This window comes from Cyprinodon tularosa, unplaced genomic scaffold, assembly GCF_016077235.1.
Source record: "Cyprinodon tularosa strain WSP-4 unplaced genomic scaffold, ASM1607723v1 ctg71, whole genome shotgun sequence".
Classification (NCBI taxonomy): Eukaryota; Metazoa; Chordata; class Actinopteri; order Cyprinodontiformes; family Cyprinodontidae; genus Cyprinodon; species Cyprinodon tularosa.
In genome coordinates this window covers 4,174,049-4,195,905 of record NW_024039463.1, presented here as the reverse complement: position 1 = coordinate 4,195,905, position 21,857 = coordinate 4,174,049, and the positions used below count along the sequence as shown (strand labels likewise).

At 37.3% G+C, this 21,857-nt stretch overlaps 1 protein-coding gene across 1 annotated transcript in view; it reads right to left on the bottom strand.

Annotated features, from left to right (window-relative positions):
* LOC119772398 (transient receptor potential cation channel subfamily M member 1) overlaps positions 1-21,857 on the bottom strand; it is a 23,664-nt gene extending 1,807 nt beyond the window's left edge. Inside the window, exons 1-26 of the mRNA XM_038268800.1 lie at positions 21,633-21,857; positions 11,432-11,508; positions 10,837-11,032; positions 10,546-10,759; positions 10,160-10,284; positions 9,904-10,075; positions 9,125-9,299; positions 8,907-9,030; positions 7,260-7,332; positions 6,928-7,028; positions 6,352-6,525; positions 6,132-6,266; positions 5,954-6,004; positions 5,699-5,839; positions 5,579-5,608; positions 5,193-5,485; positions 3,348-3,576; positions 3,122-3,253; positions 2,910-3,041; positions 2,686-2,814; positions 2,350-2,601; positions 2,091-2,265; positions 817-837; positions 581-725; positions 286-491; positions 59-191 (exon numbers count right to left, since the gene is read on the bottom strand). Of these exons, the coding sequence (XP_038124728.1) occupies positions 59-191; positions 286-491; positions 581-725; positions 817-837; positions 2,091-2,265; positions 2,350-2,601; positions 2,686-2,814; positions 2,910-3,041; positions 3,122-3,253; positions 3,348-3,576; positions 5,193-5,485; positions 5,579-5,608; positions 5,699-5,839; positions 5,954-6,004; positions 6,132-6,266; positions 6,352-6,525; positions 6,928-7,028; positions 7,260-7,332; positions 8,907-9,030; positions 9,125-9,299; positions 9,904-10,075; positions 10,160-10,284; positions 10,546-10,759; positions 10,837-11,032; positions 11,432-11,508; positions 21,633-21,704 (3,707 nt within the window). The 5' untranslated portion in view covers positions 21,705-21,857. The remainder of the gene's footprint in view (positions 1-58; positions 192-285; positions 492-580; positions 726-816; positions 838-2,090; positions 2,266-2,349; positions 2,602-2,685; positions 2,815-2,909; positions 3,042-3,121; positions 3,254-3,347; positions 3,577-5,192; positions 5,486-5,578; positions 5,609-5,698; positions 5,840-5,953; positions 6,005-6,131; positions 6,267-6,351; positions 6,526-6,927; positions 7,029-7,259; positions 7,333-8,906; positions 9,031-9,124; positions 9,300-9,903; positions 10,076-10,159; positions 10,285-10,545; positions 10,760-10,836; positions 11,033-11,431; positions 11,509-21,632) is intronic.

Below are 21,857 nucleotides of genomic sequence, written 5' to 3'. Positions count from 1 at the left end.
CTGTAAAATACCTGTAATTGCAATGGCTTAGGAAAGTAAGACAGAGGGAGAATTTTACCTCTCGGAAGTAACCTTAATTCGTTCATCACTTGAGGACTGTTGCTCATCCTCCTTTTCACGGAAATGCTCCTCCACGCACTGTTCCTCAAACTCGTACAGATTCTTAAGCTCCTCTGGATTCAGCCTAAGCTCTGCAGGAAAAAATAAAACCAAACGTAAACTTCCCTTTGACTCGATCAGTAGCACGTTTTCTGTAATTAATATTGTTTAATGGAGGACACTAACTAAGGCCCCGGTCTTTCTCATCAAGCTCTCCTTCCTGTTTCTTCTTGACGCAGCGCCGGAAAAGTCTGTTGAAGAGGATGTAGAGGTGGCTCAGGATGATGAGAGGCGGAGGCAGGATGGGGCGATCATGGAAAGTCATGATCAGCTGGTATCTTTGAAACTTCCACACCTGGTTGGAGATGGATTTGACTTCAAAGAAAGTGTTGCTGTGTGACGGAAAAGACAAATATTATATATTATATATATAATATATATATATTATATAATATTAGAAAACGCAGACTGATCTGTTTACTTGAAGACAGCAATGAGCAAGTTAACCAGAAGGATGTTTGCCACGAGAAGATAACAAGCCATTATTGCAGGTGTGAGCCATGCACCAGGGATACATGGAGGAAGTTTTTTCCCATCTTCATCGTATAAATGTTCTCCACATGGAGCTGAGGGGAAATAGATTAGAGAATTAGTTTTGGTATATAAAGTTCAGCCTGATTATTAGAGTTAAAAGCAGATGAATTGAAAACGACTTACGATTGATTTCCATTGCATAGACTTAGGAAAATACAAGACATACACAAGAGCACAAAGAAAAAGTTAATATAAATATAAAAGGTTATATCAATATAACAGAATTATGCCAAGGTGAAGTTGAATTTTGTAGTCCTTCAAACAAATTTTTCGTTTACTGTATTTGACTAAAATTTGGAGGATAATCGTAATATAACCAGCTTACAGTTTATATTAGCAATATGCAACAACAATGCAATAACTTTTAAATGTTATAAACTAAACTCCTGATTAATATAAAATATTTTGCAACTGAAATTCTAAGCAGGAATATTAAACCTGAAGCAGTTTGGTGAGTTTGCGTATTTAATTATTTTTTTTCGTATTAGATATTTTACAGCACTTTGTAATTGTTTGGGAACTATGGAGAGTAAATTCCATTCCAAAATTGAACATTTTCCATCTGCTTCTAAGATAGATAAGCTACTGTTGATGTCATAATTTATATTTATATTCCCTTGAATTTTGTCTTCTGAAGACTTAAAGTAAATAAACAGAGTACAATATAACAACGCAAATTGTCATTGGAAACTTTTAATGCTTTAACAAAAATTAATTTAGATTTTAATAATTTTAAAATTATGACCAGAGATCATAAGGCTCGAGTTAAAATAACTACAAACATATAAAGGTATAGATATGTTTGCCTATGGAAACAACGAAAAAAACCTTTAAATATAATTTTCAAAATTGGATGAATGTGTCATTCCCACACATGCACTGAGGTTTTTCTGCTTTTTTATATCGGACATTCCAGATGTTCAAATACAACCACATAGCCTGTAATATGAATAAAAAATAGGCAAAAGAAGTAAAAAAACAAACAAAAAACTAGTGAATAATTTTACTGTTCCATTTTGTGTTTTAACTAATTCTTGGTTTGTTTTATTCTTGTTTAAACCATTTAAAAACATTACATGTTGTTTGCTTATTGCTGATTTTGACTTTGTGTTTATGACTTCACCCTGACACAAGAAACTTTCACAGAAAAACACATCTTAACAAGTAGGTGAATAAGTGAGAAGACATGCAATGTCTGTTCTGTTCCTGTTCTATGCAGCATTATTGCAATGAAAGCCTTAAAGAATTTCCACAAATCTGCCAGCAGAGGGAGCCAAAGTATGGCGTGTACCATTTTGTACACATCAAAAAATTAACTTTAGTGAAATTTAAAAAGAAAACACTGATCATCTGCCCAGAATCAGGAAACAGAATCTTACTATGAATTCTAGTCTTACGGTCTATCGAGTCCGCAAAAACCTCCCCATAGATCATCCAGTAGGGCATGTAGAAGATGTTCCTGGCCAGACGCCAAGTCGGTTCTTCATCCGGGTGAAGGATGGCTTGCCGAGCTACCCCAAAGCTCATCAGTACCACCAGCATGATCACCACAAAATACATCATATCAATCATCTAAAGGAAACAGAAGCAAACATATTTGAGTTTAGTTGCACATTTTATGCCTGCATATATTTCTTCAAACTTTACTGTGTCTACCATTTTCCCTATCATCATCACGTAGGGTCCCAGGTACTTGTTGACTCCAAAGATGTCCAGCACACGTATGTACCAGAAGATTATGTCTATGCAGTAGATGACTCTTCCGTAGCCCATGTATGGTTCGGGCTGCAAGCGCAGCATTAGCGCCAGAAGGAAGGTAGAGATGGCAGCAAGGTCTGTGATGTTCCAGTAGTCCTCCATCCAAACACTTATCTTCTGTTTCAGCTTCCCTGGCTCTGACATCAGAATCTATGCACCAGAATTTAAAATCAACCTATTAAAACATTCAGTATTATTGAGAAAATTTACAAGGAACATATTTTCATCTTTTACCTGTCTAACTTTTTCTGTGCCAAGTGTGAGGATGTATGCAATGACTGTCCACTCTTGTACAGATGGCCACCGCTCCATTTTAACCAGGATGATGTAATTATACATCATCAAATAACCCAGATAGCAAATCTATAAGAGAAGCGACATAAGAAAAAAGGCAAAACGTTAAGGATGTGCTTAAAGTTATTTCAAAATATATAATCTTCTTCAAGTCTCGAACTTACAGTATTGAACCAGAATTTGGTAAAAGGGGCGTCATAAAACTCAAAAAACCTTCTCCCGATTGGAATTTTGCGGACATTAGCGCTGCCCTCCTCCTCATCTCCTTTGCGGGAAACCCCGTCATTGTTAGGGTCCTACAGCATCAACACAGTCATAAAGTTGTCATCCTTTATTCTGATATGACAGTATGTGAAACATATCATTGCGCATGGACCTTGCTGGATTTTGTGTCATCATCTTTGTCCTTTCCTTCCTGTTTGTCTCCAGGTCTTTGATAAGAAGTGTCCTCTCCAATTCGGAAATCCAGGAGCAGAATCAGAGGAGGTAAGATGATGCCAAGAATAACCTAGGTGTGATATTGTTTATCTGATTAAAACACCAAGTTTTGAAACAACTATTTGTTAGAACTGCTTAATAACAAAATCACTTTAAAGATCCACCTTGAGGCCAGGATTTTTGCCTATCCTTAAACAGCCCATCCACATGTCAGTAAGCAACATCTGGCTGCAAGTGTGAGCGATGAAGTCCCGTTGTTTTGCGGCCACAGCCAGCTTCAGACAGGTGGAGTTACTCCAGTTCACTAGCTCGTATGTTAGGAGTTTCATGGCCACCTGCTCATCATGCTTGTAGGACTGGTCCAACAGCTCATAGGCCAGTTGGCCAAACTCTCTGAAAAAAAGAGTGATCATATTAATACAAATTTGTATGAAAGACCCCAAACAACACAAGAAAAAATAAACACCCACTAACACTAAGAAGTTATTTTTTTTCTATTAAAGCACCTCTTTACAATGCATATCTATGATTACACATTATCCTACTAGGAGCAAAACATTTTTTGATAAATGTTAGGCTTGCAGATTTTCAATAAAGAAAAACTAAGCAGCAAAATCACTTATGCAGGAAGCATGGATAGTTTTCTGCTGAAATAAAAAACAGGTTTTTGAACACTACAGTTAAAAAGTTAATATAATCCAAACCGTCAAATTGGCTAGTAGTGGCTGTGCTAGCCGCCACAGATGGAGTTCACCCCCATTTGGTGGGTTGGTGGGTGCTAATCTCATGCCCTTGTAGGAGCAATTTAAAGTCCTGGATGGGAGAACAACTTTATTCATGCTATGAATAAGACATAGAGAACTAGCAAGAATTTAACAGCCAGACTTTATGTTGTTAGTAAACATAAAGTTTATCAGCAATCAAATGCTTTAATTCCCTGTAATCAGACACATTAATATGGTACGGGTAAATCCACATAACAAAAATGAACATTGACAGAATTTCAGGTTTTCTGTTCACAGTTTTACTAATAGCCATTATTTCCCTCATACGGTGAAGTACCTGTAGCCAAAGGGTGCTTTTAATTTCCTGGGTGGGGTGCTAGTCTGCTTAGCCTCTAAGCCAGGGGTCACCAACCTTTTTAATACTGAGAGCTACTTCATGGGTACTGTGTCATATTAAGGACTACCAATACTGGCCTATGAGCCAGAGGAGTCAGCATTAACCTACATTTCATCCAAAATAACACATTTTTATTTTGTTATTTCTAATTTTCTATTAGATGCTGTAATTTTGAAATCTCTATAAATGCTTTATTTCTCTATATTAAGGGTCCCCAACCTCTTTTAAACTGAGAGCTACTTCATCGGTACCGTGTCACGTGAAGGGGCTACCAATACTGACCTTTGAACTACAAGGGTCAGTGCTTACCAATAAACATATTTGCAATGCTTTATTTAATTTAAATATTCTCATTTTCAAATCTTTAGAAGTGTCAGTGTGATTACAAAAGTAGAGCAACAGACTGAAATAACCTTTTAGAGGCAGCTCACTGGAAGATTGTGCTAGTTTTAGAACAGGATTGAGGGCACCACATGTAGTCCTTGGGGGCTACCTGGTGCCTGTGGGCACCATGTTGGTGACCCCTGCTCTATATGATTAATATGATGAAATACTCTATAAATGATTAAAAAAGAAGAGCTCCAGGCCTTGATGCCGCAAGCACTGCATTGGTGACCCCTGCTCTGACCTATTGCTTCCAGTCTTCTGCCTTCACACTGGATCAATATAAGGTTGGACTTTATAACCTCAAACTGCAGCTTTTAAATTCAGCTCAAAAAGTTTTTGCCAGATTTATTTTCCTTAGCACTTTTTTAAGTGTTCCTTTCTTCAAACATGAAGAAAATCGTTTTAAAAAGTTTGAGTACAACTCAAACAGAGTTTGGTTTTTTTTTTTATTATGTTTTACAGTTTCTTAAAGCTTGAATAAATTACTGCAAAGAACTCACTTGGAGTTGTTTTCCAAGTCTTGGGATATGTCGTCCACCAGTTCACTTTCAGAGCACTCGTGGGCCATAGCCTTATACAGTTTACAAGCCACCAAGGCCTTGGCCATCGCCTCCTCACCACGCTGCCAAAGAAACAGCGCCATCTTCTGGCGCTTCAGCAGCACAGCCCACAGCATCAGCTCATGGAAGGGGTACTTGAACCGACAGACCTCTGGGTCATCCTCATCTATCTCCACCTCTTCTTCCTTCTTCTTTTTGTTTTTTTTCTTGCCTTTTGTTCTCGGTTCATCATCCTGAAAAAAACAAAAGGTTTCAACTTAAAAATCAAACATTTTGCTGTACCTGGTAAATGTTTAAAATAAAACAGTTTTTCATAAAAACCTCACCTCCATTCCCAGGAGCTTCAAAGCCTTTGGCTGCATGAGAAAAATAAAACATATATTGTTAATACTACATGATATTTCATCTGACCAGCTGGTCATATGTTCACTTCCATCTATCCATACCCTTTTTAGTCCATATAGATTATTGTAGAGGTTGCGGAAAGCCTTCCTTGTGTAGTTGCTCCTGTAAGCTCCACCCATGAGGTATTCTAGTACCAGGCCGATATCAATCAAAGTAATCTGGTAATCTGGAGGAAGGTTTCCCTGGAAAATTAACAGTTATAAAACACTTTGAAAAAGTACTTTGAAATATTTAGTAAAGCAAAGAATGAATCAGAATTTGTTTCTACATTGTTGAATTTGTCAATAATTATTTACCTTTTTAACATCTCTAACTACAGCGTGAAGGGTATTTGCAGGTCCCAGTTTCTAAAGAAAAGTGATGATTAGAAAATGGTCAGTAATACTATTTCTGCAAATTTTAGCAATGCTATTTCAGTCTTCAGAACTCTATAGGAACTCTCTTTTTTTTTCTGTGTCTTTATTTTGGACCCACTGTGTTGTACAACTCCTCCAGTCTGGGAATGGTGAGGAAATGATGGATGTTGACCCCGTTCTCAAGCAGCAATTTAACAAAATCCACTCTGTCCAGCACCAGAGCATCCATCATAGCCTGCTCCAAAGAGTTCACCTAGCAGACAATACAGCATCACACAGAGCCAGTAAGTTATGTTTGTTATTTTCCATGGAGTGTTCTCCATCAACTCCTTACTCACCCAGCGAATGAGCTCCAGCTTTCTAGGATCTGTCTCCTCAGGAGGTTCCGGTTTGGCCTTTCCTTTCCCCTTCCCCTTTTTGGCCCGAACCTTGCTGCGTGGAGCGCTGGCTGGACTCTTTGTTTTTTCCTGGGTTGAAGCTACACTCGTAGAATTGGCAATGGCTCCAGCAGGCTAGTAGGAAGTAGATTTATAAGAGACAAAAAATGTTTTCAGTTTTTTTAAGTGATAAAAAAAACAATCAATCATGTTTTTGTTGTCTTTCTTTGTATTTGACTTGGGAATTATGCTTTTTTAGTATATTGGAGAATTAAAACCTTATTTAATTTGTTTGATCCCCTCCACCCCCCTAGGAGAGAACATGATTGTGTCTGCTTATGTTTACATCACAATTATTTATCTTTGGAAAAAAAATAAAAGAAACTCTGCTGACCCATAGCTTTCATCCGCCCCTGTTTAAAACCGTTTCCTCTTTTGTCCATTACACACCCATGTCTATAAATAGCAGATATGATAAGGAGTGTAGCTGCTGTGGAACAGCTTGTATCGATTGGCTAATTTTCACAGACCACTCACTGGTAAGTTGTGCCCGTAAACGAAAATGTGATTGCGGGCAATATCCACTCGGTTCCAGGCCAGAGCTAAACTGAGCTGGTCTGCTGCTGAAGCATTTGTGCCTGATGCAAACAAAGAGAGAACATGTAAAAAACATGTCTATGCTCCCTGACAGAAAAACAAGATTGTTGCTGTGAAAAGATCTATAAATATGGCAATGATCAACATGAAGTAGGACTCAGAAGTTTAACATTTACAAGTGTCCATGTAAATGTTTTTCCCCCTACTAATCATTCTGACTAGTACTGAGGAAATATACCAAATTTGAGTATTTTATCTTTATGACACAATACCTTTTAACAAGGCGGTCAGAATGGCCATTTCAATATCTTGCTGCCCTTCAGAGCCCATTCGAAACACAGTGATCTGCATGCAGGAAAGAAGGGAATTTAAAAAAACTGTGGCTGAATTATAGTTTAATGCCAGAAGAGAAAATAGGAACCTAGGCTTCTTCATTCTCTGGCCATCCTTATGGAAACAATCAGTCACTTTTCTCAGCAGGAACGAATAGCACTTGCTTTGTGATGTATTTAGCTGAACCCAGTAGTTTGTATGCAGCTGGTTCTGTCACATGCATTCACGGCAGATTAAATTAAAGCTGCATGAATACTTAGACTTAACAACTGGCCAAAGGCTGTAAATAATAAGCATCACACAACAATTTAATATTGAAAACATGTTTTTTATTTTTTGGTTCTGGTTTTTGAATTGTTCAGTTTCACCATTTATTCCAGCTGTTTCAAGTGGTTCATTTGCTATAGGATAAGATCATCATGTCAGGTCAACGCACACGCACCTGCTGCTACAGGACTGCAGCGTCGGATTGCGGATATGCTGAAGTGACATGATCCTTGAAAAAGCTGTTTAAGTTGCTTATCCTGGTCTGTTGGAGCATTACGCAGTCTGAAACATTATTATGTTGGTGGAGTGATAGCACTCTAAAAGCCAGGGGGAGGATTAGAGACATAGAGCATCTACTCCATCTGCATACAGCATGCTTTCTGTGAACTTATAAACTTAGTACTTTCACCAAACAAGATGAATCCAGATGTAGCCTATATGGTTTATCAGGGTTATATATGCAATTTATTATCCTCTTCACTTTTGAGGATTCTGCTCCAGATGCTATTTCTAAAAAAAAAGAAAATAAAAACACATTCTGAAAACACATTTTATATATATATGGTTAATCTGCTTTAGTGTCGATTCAGTGGTGACGGAGAAGAAGCTGACTTTTCACATACATGGTGTTTCCAAGGTATTCATACTCCTTGAACTTTTTCACATTTTGTCACTTTATGCCTTTTCTTGTGGGTTTGGAGGCATGCGTTTGGCAGCTGCAGCCCTCTCCAAGTATTCTCTAGCAGTTTTGCTCATCTACTAAAAAATCTTTGCATATGCTTTTATGCAAAGTAGCCTCAGCTGAAGGGATTGGAATAGTCTGCAAGCAGAAGCTTTTGAGTTTTACTCTCATTTCTCAATAGCTTTAGGCCTTGACTTTTATTATTTAGTCATTTTAGCCCATTAAGTATTTGGCAGCTTACAAATTTGATTCCAGGAGCTTCATCCAGAATCTCGGCCTGTCCAGCCAGCTTTTACATCCCTGTTAAAGAAAAGCATCATACAGCATGATGCTACTACTACCATGTGCCACTATGGGGATGATGTGTTAATATATGTTAACCAAAAAGTTCAGTTTTGATCTCATCGGACCACAAGCAGAATCTTCCACACGATGAACCAAAAAGCCCAAATCACAAACATTTCTTAAGATCATGTTTATTCACTCTGTTAATGGAGATTAACACAGACGAATGGAATGGCTATATAAACGACAATGGACACTTGATGAAATTAGAAATGTTTATTGAGTGACAAAACAAATGATACTGAAATGAAAGATGATTTTAAATGCATATAAAACCTCCACTGTTACTCACCAGCTCCCTTTTTTTCATGCACTCCATTACCATGAGCAGGATCTGCTGAGACTGACTTTTGCTATAATTGAACGTCTTCTGGATCGTGACCAGGAGCTGGTCTCTGACGTCATCATTAACCAGGCTTCAGGAGAGGATTGGGAAATCAAATTTCAAACTTTTTTTAACCCGAGCATACCACTGAGGTGTTACAGCAGAGGAATCGGCTAAGGCCTCACCCTCCGTCCTCTGAGAACTTGTGTGCGAAGGATATGATGTCAGAAGCACGGCCGCTGCCATCACACACCACCACAGGGATGGGAGGCTCATCCCTCAGGCTCTCTAAAGTGATAGAGATGACATTGGGACCTCCCTCCACTATCAGGCACACAAGAGGAACGCCCTGACCCAAACCTGGAATGTAGAAAAAGACAAGGTGTTTCTACGACTAGGTGGATAATGAATTTCAGAATTCAATAAAAAAAGTGACAGAATTCAATGTGATGGAGGCAGGTGAGCGACGTCAGTGGTGACAGCTGGGCATCCCTTTGCTGTCCCTGCCTTATTTAAAGTCCCAGGCATAGGATGACAAAGGGAAGCCCACTTGTCACAGGGAAAGGGAGTCTCCACCGACTCCTCCTCTAAGATCCTGGCTCACGCGTCCCGTAGGCACCTGGAAGAGTTTGTCTCAATGTATGTCTCTGGAATTCAGAGTTTTTTCCATGCTTTGGAACAAGTGTATTTTTTCAAAGAGAACTTAAAAACCCATATCTATCTAAGGAGTTTCGTTTTATATACTCTACGGCCTCTACTTTTATATTGGTGTTTTCTTTTAAAATTCAGGCTTTGTATTATCACATTATGTTTTAAAAGGTCAGATGCAAAGACAGCTTTATTAGATAAACTTTTGACAGAAATTGAGAGAGTGTGTTTATTATCAGTCTTCATTTGAATTCATCAGTGACTAAGGTACCAACACAACCTCTGACCCAGCTGCCCATAATCCAGCAATGCTTACGAGTGTTGATCTTCTGCAAGGAAATGTGCTTCTCCACCAGCCGCCGGAGTTTGACCTCAGAGCCATACTTCCCACAGGTTCCGTTGTCAGTGAGGATAAAATGAGAGTGGCTACTGTTGAGCACTGCAAGCTTGCTAAGTAGGTTAGCCATGGATTGATAGGGTCTGGTTACCTAGATAAAGAATGGAGAGAAAAGTGTCAAACAACAGTGATTATTGAAACAAAAATGGGAAAATGTAAGAAAATCAGCTCTTACATCTTTTCCAATGAGGTCCTCTTTGTTCTCCAAGATACCCCACGGGGCAATCCCTATTGCGCACACCTTCCCTCGTGACTTGGATGAATGGTCCTTTAAGGCATCGCCCACATGACGGATCACCCCTTAAATAAGAACAGCAAAACAGATTAGCGTGAAAGAAATTGTTGTTTCCGAAGCCTCATGGTGCCTCGTCATAAGATATAATTCGGTCAAATCCACACAAACCGGAACTTTTCCTGAATTTCCAAGAAAAATATCTAATTATAGAGCCTAAATCTGCAACAATGGCTTGCTAAACCTCATCCCTTTAGGAAATTACAGGTCAGGTATTATGCAATGAAAATCTCGAGCTATTTGGTGAAAAGCAAAAGCATTAGAATAACCTGTGTTCACTCCGCCCGTGAAGATCCAAGCTCCTGTGGTGACAGCTGCTTTTATCAGGCCTTTGCCAAACACTTGCTTGAGTTTGGGTTGGAGGTCAAAGTTCTGGAGACCACCATGCACTGAGATGAGCAACGTTGGCAACTCCAGCTGCCAGTCCTTCACCATCAGATGCAAGAGGTTGTCAGGCTTGGTGTCATAAGAAACCCGGATGTACTGTGGAAGAAAACCATTCAGTCAGTTCCGTTTGCTCTCAACTCTATGACAGGAACAGAAAATGTCCAGATTCTTACCATGGCCTTGTTAATGAATCCTCCTCCCTGAAACTCGATGAGCCCATAGGAGTCTGTAGGATAGGTCCTGGTGTGTTTCACCACACTCCATTTTTCATTGGGGGTCTCAATCTGTACCAACGGCGTCGCCTCTGCTATGGAACTGGCACCAGGAGGGATAGCCACATGCTGCGTCACCAGCTGGCCACAGGCACATCTGCCACACAGGCAATTCATGTGAATTAAAACTTATTATGACTTTGTCCTTTCAAGACGTATATCAATAGGCCTTTTTATTCCATATCTCTGCCTATTTATGTTTCTAGAAATGTTAACTGCTTGTCTGCAGTCAGCAGCTCACAGAGGAAGGAGGAACTTTGGAAAACCACCAAAAAATAGCACTTTAGGCGGTAAAAAGTTTAGCAAACGAAAGAAACTATTTATTAAAGATAAAAGTAAAGATCAAATTTATCTATTACCGTCATTTAAAAAAGTATATATATTTTTTAACTTTACAGCCTCTAAACCAAACCGATCTTAACAACCTTTGCGATTAATTTGACATACTTCATTTTAATCCATGTTAAAAGTTTCATAGGTCTTTTTTTTTTATTACCTGGTTGGGTCCTTGCTGGGAAATATGTGAACACATTCCCGCTTTAGAAATGTCCTCTCAATCCAAGCTTTCTGCGCCTGCGAAAACAAAACCAGAGAGAACCTAAGTGAGCATTACCAGCTATCATAGCTTCCCCCAGGAGATCAGCCTCAACGATATATATCTGAATTTAAGTTGCACTTTCAAAATCCTCTTAGCCGTAATCCCCCGGCTAAAAGATGGCGAGAGTTTGAAATCTGCAAAGAAAGCATAAATAACAGACGGGGAAGTATTATAGTCAGGAATAAATAGAATACACTCAGTGGTGGATTATGCTCCAGTAGAAGCTGATGAAAAAAACGAAAAAAGTCTGTTTTCTTATTGCTGTGCCGAAATTTTGCAGGATGAAAACTTGGTTGAAGTTTAAAAGCAGTGTCCCACATATTTTTCGCTCTGATTGCTGTTTGATCGTCTTCCAGGATGGAGCAAATCTGCCCAGAATACAAAGTACAGTTTTTGTTTTTTTCTTCCCTGACAACATTAGCAGTCCATTCAAAGCTGATGAATTATCTGCAGCAACAGTTTATTAAGAAATCCCTATGAAATACAATAGACAAAGAATTAAAGTTATTGAATTATGTTAAGGGATCTTGAGGTGGGTCATACATGGATGAATTAGAGACTGTCCACAAACTCTGCTGGTGTCTTATGACTTGTCACAAGTTATAGAGACCCAAAGAGCTCTCTCCCACTGCTGAGTCGCCAAAACATGCTTTAAACATTTAAAGGGTGAGCCTTTTTCCTTGGTTTCCTCTTGCATGTCTTAGCGTTTTTATTAAACCTTTAAAAGTGAACTTTTTTTGAGTAAATTTGTATTTCAACAAGTATTTAGCCAATTTACTCGCTACTCATTAGATTTTGAAAATCATTTTTCCCTCTTTTCTTTTTTTTTCTCATCCTGGCTCAGAGTATTATTACGCATCATTGAGCATCCAGGGCTCCTGCAGTGCTGCCTGCTCATATTTACCTCATCTGAATTCACTCTCCTGGGACAACAATTTAAACTAGACCCCAAACTATGAGATATCGTTAAAATATTGCTAGAAATTAGGTTCAAAAATACCTTGAGTTGTAAAGTCCACTTACACCCAGTCCTCTGCCTCTGCTGGAGCCTTACAGTCCTACTGCCTGAAACTGCAACACATTGGTGTTTTAGGAGCGAGGAGAAGTCTGCTGCTCCTCTGGCTGAGCCTTCCTCTTCTGCTGCTCTCCCATTGAATCCCAAAGGACAAGAAACTTCTTCACTTTATGAGGGCAGGCTAATATGATGAGCATGTGAGCAAAGTCTTTGTTCGCCCAAGTCCCATGACTCCAGTTCAAGGTAATCCTTTTGGGAGTCCCATGACCCCCTTCTGCATGCCCACGGGGTATTTTCATCCTTGGCTTGATACAAGGCACAACAAATCTACTTTGATAACCTGCCCCTAATCTCCCAACTTGTTGAAACCTCTTTCTTTGTGTTTTGCCCTTGCACCTCTGTATATGATCCAGTGCCTGTTTCTGTGGGAAGATGGCTCAGAGTCTCTAACCTAGCCAGTTAAGAGACTCCCGTGGTTTTCATCTGAAACCCCGAGCCTCACCCACCTTACCCCCTAACCCTCGTACTCCTTTGATTTCAACTACATTTGAATAATTGGGAGAATTGGATGCAAGCATACTTTTGTAAGGCGCCTTGTTAAAGAATGACTGGTGTCCAGTCAGGGGCAAGGTCAGTTAATCTCTGGTTCCACACACATTTTTATAGGGGGAAGGAAAATACAGCCATCCTCTGCTTTGCATTGCTAGTTACACACATTGAATTGGGCAAACATTTCTCAATTTAAAACCACAATTTATGTCACTGAATGAGACAAAGTAGAGATAAAATACATGGTTTAAAAAAGGTAAAAAAGCTCAACAAAAAACATTAAAACAATTTTTTTTTTATTGAACCTCTTTTATTTTGAAACCCTCAATTGAATTCAGTGCAATGATAATAAATAGAGCCTGTTCTGGCTAATTTAATTTAAAATTTTAGTTGCTTTTCTATGGTGGCCTCAAAGGTTTGTTAGAGAACGGCGTTATGAAAGCCGATGAAACAGCAGACAAATGAGAATAAAGATGTAAGTGTCTTTAAACCAGGTTTAGATTAATGTCAAAAAATAAAAACAAATAATAAAGTGCAAACGCCAACCTAACACACCATGGTTGTTTAGCTAAAATAGGAAAATGTTAAACTGAAGAAGTCCAAGTCTGGACTTTTTGGTAAGACTTAAAATAGTTTTTCATGACTGCTCACCTTAAAATCTGAATGAGCTTGAGCTCTTTTGTAAAATATGACTTAACTTACAACCCTTTTAGCCTGAATTAAAGTGATAAAAGATGGCATATAACAGGAAACTGAAAAAAATCCACATCACACTCCTTATAGGAATTATTTTTCTCATGCTTTCTTTTTTTAGTTTTATAATCATACAGTACCATTTGGTGGTATATAGTATCAAAGTCCTTAACCACATAAAAGATTGTAGTTGAAATGCCACAAGCTATTAGAAAAAATAGGGATATGTTTTTTTTTTTTCAAGACATAGAAATCAATGAAAAACTAACATCATGTTTAAGAGATTTCAGGGTTTTTTTTGCCACTTTAAGAGTTGAGATGTCAAATATCACACATTTTGTTGGTTTGTAGCAAAATCCTTTACAAAGGATTCTCCATATGGAATAAAAAGGGAGTTTAAAAATCTAAGGACAGAGAATTAAAATTTAAAAGAATTGTTTTATGTTTTCAAATGAGAACCTTTTAAGGTAAAAGGGAGCAGTTTGAGCCTGACTGGGCTGACGGCAGAATAATACGGACGTCCACAAATTTCACCCGTTTTTGTCCTCCTCAGGATTTTAGCCACTGGTCATTACAGGAGAGCAAAAACAAAGAGGATTTCCAGAAGGGGATTTTTTTGGCCAGTAATGACGCATTTATTTCAGCTTACTTAAACTCATTAACCACAGCAATTAAAGCCAAAATCTAGCCAGCCAGCAAAGCAGCTGGCCTCGTTAGGAGCTCGCCTTTCCTTTGAGCTCTTAACCAACAAAGACCATCAAGAATTAAGACGTCGCTAGAACAGAGTGTTACACCAAGCAAATGATCGAGACATAAGCCAGCGTGGAAACAAAACCCAGCATTCATTCTGGAATGCACACTTTTATGAGAAAATAATCACTGAAAATCACATTGCAAGTTTTTCAAGTTGAACATAAATGCGGGTTTGTTGAAAGAGAAAAATACTAAAAACTATGTCCTAGTGCCGAGACTGATGAAAAGATGTTTTATTTGGAAAATCTGGCCCCTGGCACTATTAACATTTCTCGTTTGTCTCTCCATAACTTTTTCACTTTTGCACATAAAAAAAAATCAGATGTTATATATAAATCTAAAAAAGCACATACAGGCCACATGGGCAGTATGCTATCTATTCTCTTCTTATCCTATTGAAATCACATGGTCCCGGTCTGCTGACCCACAGCCTAGTAGCACATAGATCACAGCTAATTTGTTCCAGTGAAGCTACAATTACAACATTGAACCCTTAAAAGCCTTTTAAACAAGGAGTAACTGCGTTTCATTTCCAGCTGATATTGGCTTACATTCTGTGCTGTTAGAAGGAAAAAGAAAATGCTCTAAAAATAGCAGTGGTGGTGGAATGTGTCCAACAAAAGCCTCATTAGCATGAAAGAAAGGTGGATTGGAGGGGTGTCCTGAAAGGAGTGGGATGCCACTGAGGTTGAGGATAAAAGCAACTAATTGCTCAGCTTTGTTTGGAAATGGGGTTAGAGCCTAATGCGCTGTGACACGTAGAAAACTGTCTTTATTAAATACATAAGAAGTTAAATTGTTACAAGTATTCATTTGAGGCTAAAAGTTTTTATAATGATTTTTAAATTTCTTTGGTTTTGCAGCATCGGTTAGGTAAATCTGAAGCCACTGCGAGGCTGGCTGTTTAAGACATCCCTGCTTGTAAATGCACTCTTTGTTCTCCAGAGTCTGAAAATCCAGTTATGCGTCACGAGTCCAACATGTCATTGATTATCCCCAAGAGTCAGAGGAGTCATAAGACATGTTTTAGAGCTGCTGTTTTTTTTTCCACCAAAGACAGACAAGCAGAAATAAATGAAATAATAAAAACCAAAAATGAACAAATCTAATTTAACATTTCTTTTTGTACCATCTGTAAAGTTGTATTTATCACCTTGAAAACTGCATTTATATAAAAATGTAAGAGAACGAGGAGCCTATATGAAATAAACTATTTTAGTTTTTTGGGTAAAGAAGAGCAAAAAAATATCTTTCTATCAGGCCACATTGCTGTTTCTCATATCAAATTTCATTAGAGGATTTTTAGATCTGCTGTAATAAACTGCTATTTAACCTTATTCATAAGATACTAAATGAAATGTAGTTTTTAATGACTCCCTATTGCATTCCAGAAACAATCCTGAAACACACAACATGCATTAGCCTTAGTCATATTAAAGTCATATACATTTAAACTGCTTCTGTTTTAGTCCAGTAAACTACAGTTAGTAGATATTTGATAATATTTAATAAATATAGCTAGATAGATCTACTGACACAACCGCTAAATATTAAAAAAGCTTTTAAGTACATATATCTTTTATTGTAGAAGAATGATCTCTCCCTGAAAATTTTGCTGTTGCCTAAAACTGTAAATTAAAAAAAAGATTTTTTTTTTTTTTTTTTTACCTCCTTTCCTATCCTCACAGTCCTCTCCTTTTCCCACCTTATGTACCCGAAAACATCAATTCAGTTCAGTCTATTAATGTAGCACTGGGTCACAATGCCTGTCATCTTAAGGCACTTTCCAAGCTGTTTAGTTTATAAGATTATTTAATGGGGACGGTGTACAAAATACACTCTTGTAATAGAGTTAGCTATTGCTAGCTTCCATTTGTAGTCCCTGGGAAAATAGATCTGCATAACTTCAATTGCATGTTCTCTTTTTATTTTCTAATTTTGAGAAAAGGTCAAGATAAAGTGTATTTCAACCGGGAGAGACTCATGCAGAGAAAAGTTGCAATTAGAAAAGTATTTTCAATTTATTTATTTATGTAACACAATCCTATTCTTCAAAATGTTTCTATATAAGGAAAACCAGCTGATTGCAAGGACTCATTGACTCTGAAATCCCTTACACTAAGCATGCTTGTAGCGACAGTGGAGAGGAAAACTCCCTTTTAACAGGAAGAAACCTCCAGCAGAACCAGGCTCAGTGTGATTCAGAGGTGTCAAAAATAATAATGTTTTTTACTCAAGTAGAAGTACAAATCCTTCAGTAAAAATACTTTTATAGAAGTTAGAGTATCAACTTAAGCTTTTTACTCAAGTAAATATAGGTAATGCAGGAAATAATTATATAATGGTTACTGCACTACCCTATTAAAGGAATATTTTTGTACAATTCTGGATCATAATTTCCTTATACTTGATTTCCTTAGTTTCATAACAAATGGTAATAGCGGCAAATTTAACTTTGCATCAAGTTGAAAGAATTTTTTTTTTTTTTGGTATCTAACGAACAACAAGTTGGTTCAGCCCCGAGTCCAACCACAAAGAAATTCATTGTCTGGATGAAACAAATCATTTTGGTGATTTATTTTTTTTAATATACCAACAGGTCATAAAGAAAATGAGCTCAAATGAAACAAAAATAAGTATTTTTATGAAATGTAAGGAGTAGAAATCACAGATAATTGCATTTTTTTTTTTTTTTTTTTTGAAGGAGTAGAAGTAAAAAGTTGTCTAAAAAATAATCCCTCCAAGGTAACAACATATTTGATTGTTACTTGACACCTCTGGTGAGCGGCCTGCTGCCCAACTGGGGTTCAACAAGATAGAAGTGGATATAGACATAAATGAAATAAGTTATTTGGCGCCTGGGGCCCGATAGAAAACTTTGATGCTGTGAATGAAACATTCGGATGGGGATGAGAACCTAGAAACCGATTGGTGGAGGAATAAGCCAGAGGATGAGTGGGACTGAGAATAGTCTGAGAGTGAGGGAGGAGATGGGTTGGAGACAGACATGGGCAATGTGGAGTCAACAAGTCATCTCCATGTCATGTATTTAATCTAAGTCCAATCTGCACAGGTTAATTCACGGTGAAGATGGGACTCACCTGCTTCAGTGGCTGGGTAGAACAAATACATGACATGGAGATGACTTGTTGACTCCACATTGCCCATGTCTGGTTGGAGGTGGGTGAAAGTTGGCCTGCGGGCCAAAGAGAGAAGCTAGGCTAGGAGCTAAATGAACTGGATCTTGAAAGATGATTGGCTTCAGAGAAGGTGCGGACCTGAGTTCATTGGCTGGAGCTGAACTAGGGACATTGCAGGTGGTTCAGGTGAAGCTGATAAGAGTCTTCCACATTTAATTATCACTTAAACTTTATTTGCATGTAGGATGGCCTTTATGATTTGATTAATTTGACTCAGTAAAGGTCCTTGAGAGGACACGTGTTGTTAATTGGCACTACATAAATGAAATGAATTGAAATGAAAATGCGAGTGAAATTGGATGTTCTGAATAACTAATTAGTGCTATTTTATCTTTTCTTTACTATAATAATTATATTAAATTAAATTATAGACAATTATTAGATTAGATTAGATTCAATTATATTAGATTACATTTTTAAAAAACATTTTGACTTAAATAAATTTCTATTTTAAGGATTTAGCATATAGGTGTGGAGTATAGGTACAGATAAAACAGGATATTTAAAGTCATGCTTATATTGTTTTCCCTCTCCTGCAATTCCAATATTTTATGAAACATGTTAAGGTCAAAGGGTCTTGGTTTCCCCTTTGGTCTATTCTTTCTGATAGAACTGGGTCAGCCTTCTCACACACTCCTTTTCACACCCACACATCTGCTGTGGCTTTAAGCAGGACTGTATGATGGAGAAAAGTTTCCCTCTATTGTCTTTAAGCCCCTTTATAACTAATTGTATAGTTATGGCCACTGCTACCTTTAGGCCACCTATATTTTTTCCACATAATGTTTTTTTTTTTCCTAATGATGAAACCTAATCTGTGATGTGCATCATTCCCTCCTACACTGAACACCCTCACAACCTGATGCTGCTACCTGTATACCTGATTCATTTCCTCAGCATTATGAGTTGTCCTACACTAAATGCAGTCATTTTGATCAGGAATATTGCTTTTAGATTAAGGAGACTGAAAAAAATGTCTCCAACAATTAAGATGTGTGTCCCTAATTCTGTTTGTAAAGTATATATTAACCTTCTTGATACCCGAGTGGACTTTCAGCTTAGGTGGACTATTTATCTATTTTTTTATTTACAAAATTCATCCAGAAACTTCATTAGGTCATTTACTTGTGATCAACACACTTTCAACTCTAAAACACAGAACAATTCTTTTCCCTTAATGTCTCAAAATTCTCATGATACATTTATGTATTTATTTTAACAGGCTAATGTGGTACTTTCATTTACCTGATATTTATACCCGATAATGGAGGGTAACAGGTCTTTTCCATGATGTCGCACAAGATAGTAATTTTGTTTTAATCCTTAAAATACATCCATCCATCCAGAGGTACAGTATGCTTTCATTAAGTGTTGAGAGTCAACCTTATAAACTACTTGAAGTTTTAATGTCATTTAAACTTCAAGTAGGTAATGTTCAAAATAAAAAAAAATCCCATTGCTTTGACATTTGGGAATTGCAGTTCTCCATTCGCTGATTTAATGTGAGACAGAGGGGAAAAGGATGCTGTAAATATCTGGTTTAAGTCGTGCATCTTTGAGTGTGCACTAACATCACATCTCCCATCTAGATTATTTCAGCTGCAGAGTTTATGATGGGCCATCAGTTTAACTTACTATTATAACCTCATTCAGCTCCCACAATAAAAGGGTCATTTTAGTGTGAATACTGTAAATACATCTAGGTTTGATCTATTTCTAATAATATTCCTTTTATTTCTATGTAAACAAAAATCATACTGGTATAAAATACATTAATAACCTAAATATACTTTTTTCTATGTAATCATTTTAACATGTTCTGTGTTTGTTGTTGTATTTATTTTATTTTAAACATTTGGAACAACGAGTGCCATTAGTTAGTCCATATTGAAGCATTCTATAATAATGTTTTTCGTATTTAAAGGTTGTTTAAACTTCTTCTGAGTGTTCTTTAAAAAAGGAAACCTGATGTGCTTCAGGGCGAAACAATGAAACCTCGCTTTTAATTTATGAGCCTTTAAGCTTTTTAATGCTCTTTGGTCCTCACCTGACCTGAGCCTGACTCTTACATCATGCACGGTCATATGAGGCTGAAGATCAGTAGGTCTGTTCATCACATTTCTGTGCTCTCTTTGGGTTTTTTTTTAAAACAGTAAAAGGTGTAAATGTTCCCAAAATTCATCAGTGATTTTAAACAACTTTCAGGCCAGAGGTTTTTCAGACCCAATTCTTTTCTTGTTACAGGAACTTTTCTCGGAAAAGGACAGATGGAAATGAGCACTTTCCTAATTTCATTAATAGCAGCAGGGTAATATAATCTGAACATGCTTAACTGAATGTGCTCTGTGATGCGGAACTTTTGGATAATGCTCCCAACGAGCACAACTTTTGCCCTCATTGTTTTAATTTTAGATTTTTTTCAAGATTTAATTTGTAAATGACTGGAAAATAAATAACCAGCGAGAAAAAAATAGATCCCCGTCTAAGACAAAACACAATAAATTACGGTTATAATGCAAAAGAGAAAACTAAATCCACTGGCAAAGAAACTGAGCAGTTGTGCATGACAAGAACATAAAGGGGACCATGATGTTGACTTTATTTTTGAAACCATTATAATCACAGGACTGCTCGCTTAAGATCGCTGCTAAATTGTTTTAATGTTGCAACGCTAAATAAAAAGTTTAAAGAAGTGAAAAAAATGAAATTCAAGTTTCTAACACCAGCTTATTTTGAGGTTGTTACAAAAAAATCCTGTGAATTTTATAAAAAATATTCCTACTAACTAAATAACTAAATGGCATTTTACTCATTTTTTGTAAAACAACAAAATATACTTTTTAACATCTACTGCATGATCCAAAATATTTTAAATGGATTTTTTGCATAAACCAGATAAAGGATCCTTCTATCATTTTGGCACTGCTGCATTATTTCAAGAAATTGTCACAAACTTGATTTATTTATTGCTCGTCTATGAACAATACATACAAATTTTATTTTTATAATTCAAATGACATGTGAACTGAAAGATATTAACAACATCAAAGCAGAGTTTGAAAGAGCCGTGTATCTATTAGGACTCTAGACATTCTTAGAGGGACCATTTTAGTGGATTAAACTGTGTTAAGTGGAAAGTAAATGCTCAGCTTTAACTGTGACTGTAGAGGGTTTTGGTTGAAAAAATTAGCTATGACCATAAATAAGTTATTTTGAACAAACAGGCCCTTTTCTTTCAGCTAGGCTAACAAGTGGGAATAAAATGATTTCAGTGTTTTGTGATGTGGTCTGTGTGTTTAGTTCAGCCCTCTTAACTCAAATAACCCTTAAAAAGTGCAAACAACTTCCACTCAGATATCACTTAATTAGTAAATAGAGTCAATATGTTTAGCATGAACACATTTCTTCTGCAGAGGGTAATTAGACAACATTAGGGAACCGACAGCATTTTAAATACCAAGAAAATCAGCAGACAAGTCGGGGAGAAAGTTGTGCAAACCATCAAGTATGGTTGGTCAGAAAACAAAATCCCAAGAGTTTAATTAATTATCTAAAATATTAAAAGAAAATAATCTGAACTTTAAGCTACATGCACCATCCATGTTTTTAAAGAAAACCTACACCCTGATCACACCAGCCAAACGTGATGGTGGAAGAATCATGCTGTGATGATACATCTCTTTATAGCAGAGACAGGAAAGAGGGTCAGAGTTCAATGGCCATTTTACAATTATTCATGGATTTTTTTTTCTGTTGCATGAAAATCCTAATGAATAGACTGAACCATGTGACTGTAACGTGAAAGTTAGCAAATAATGGACAACATAACTTCTAGTTGAAGATGCGAAGAATTGTGAAAGTAGCCTGTTTTCTGCAGGCCTCCTCTTACCTTCTGCGAGCCAGATAGATTGCGTTTGAGGGAGGATCTTTTAAAGGTGCCAGTCTGGCCCTTAGCGTCCATTTTTTAAAAACTTAGTAAAAAACTACAATGTTAGAAAAAACACCACAGAGCTAAGCTTGGAACCTTTCAATTCCAACTTTGAAATAATTAGTCCTGTGATTCCTCATCAGTGCAGTGCTTCTTCCTCCTCTATGTAGCTTTCACTAAACTGAC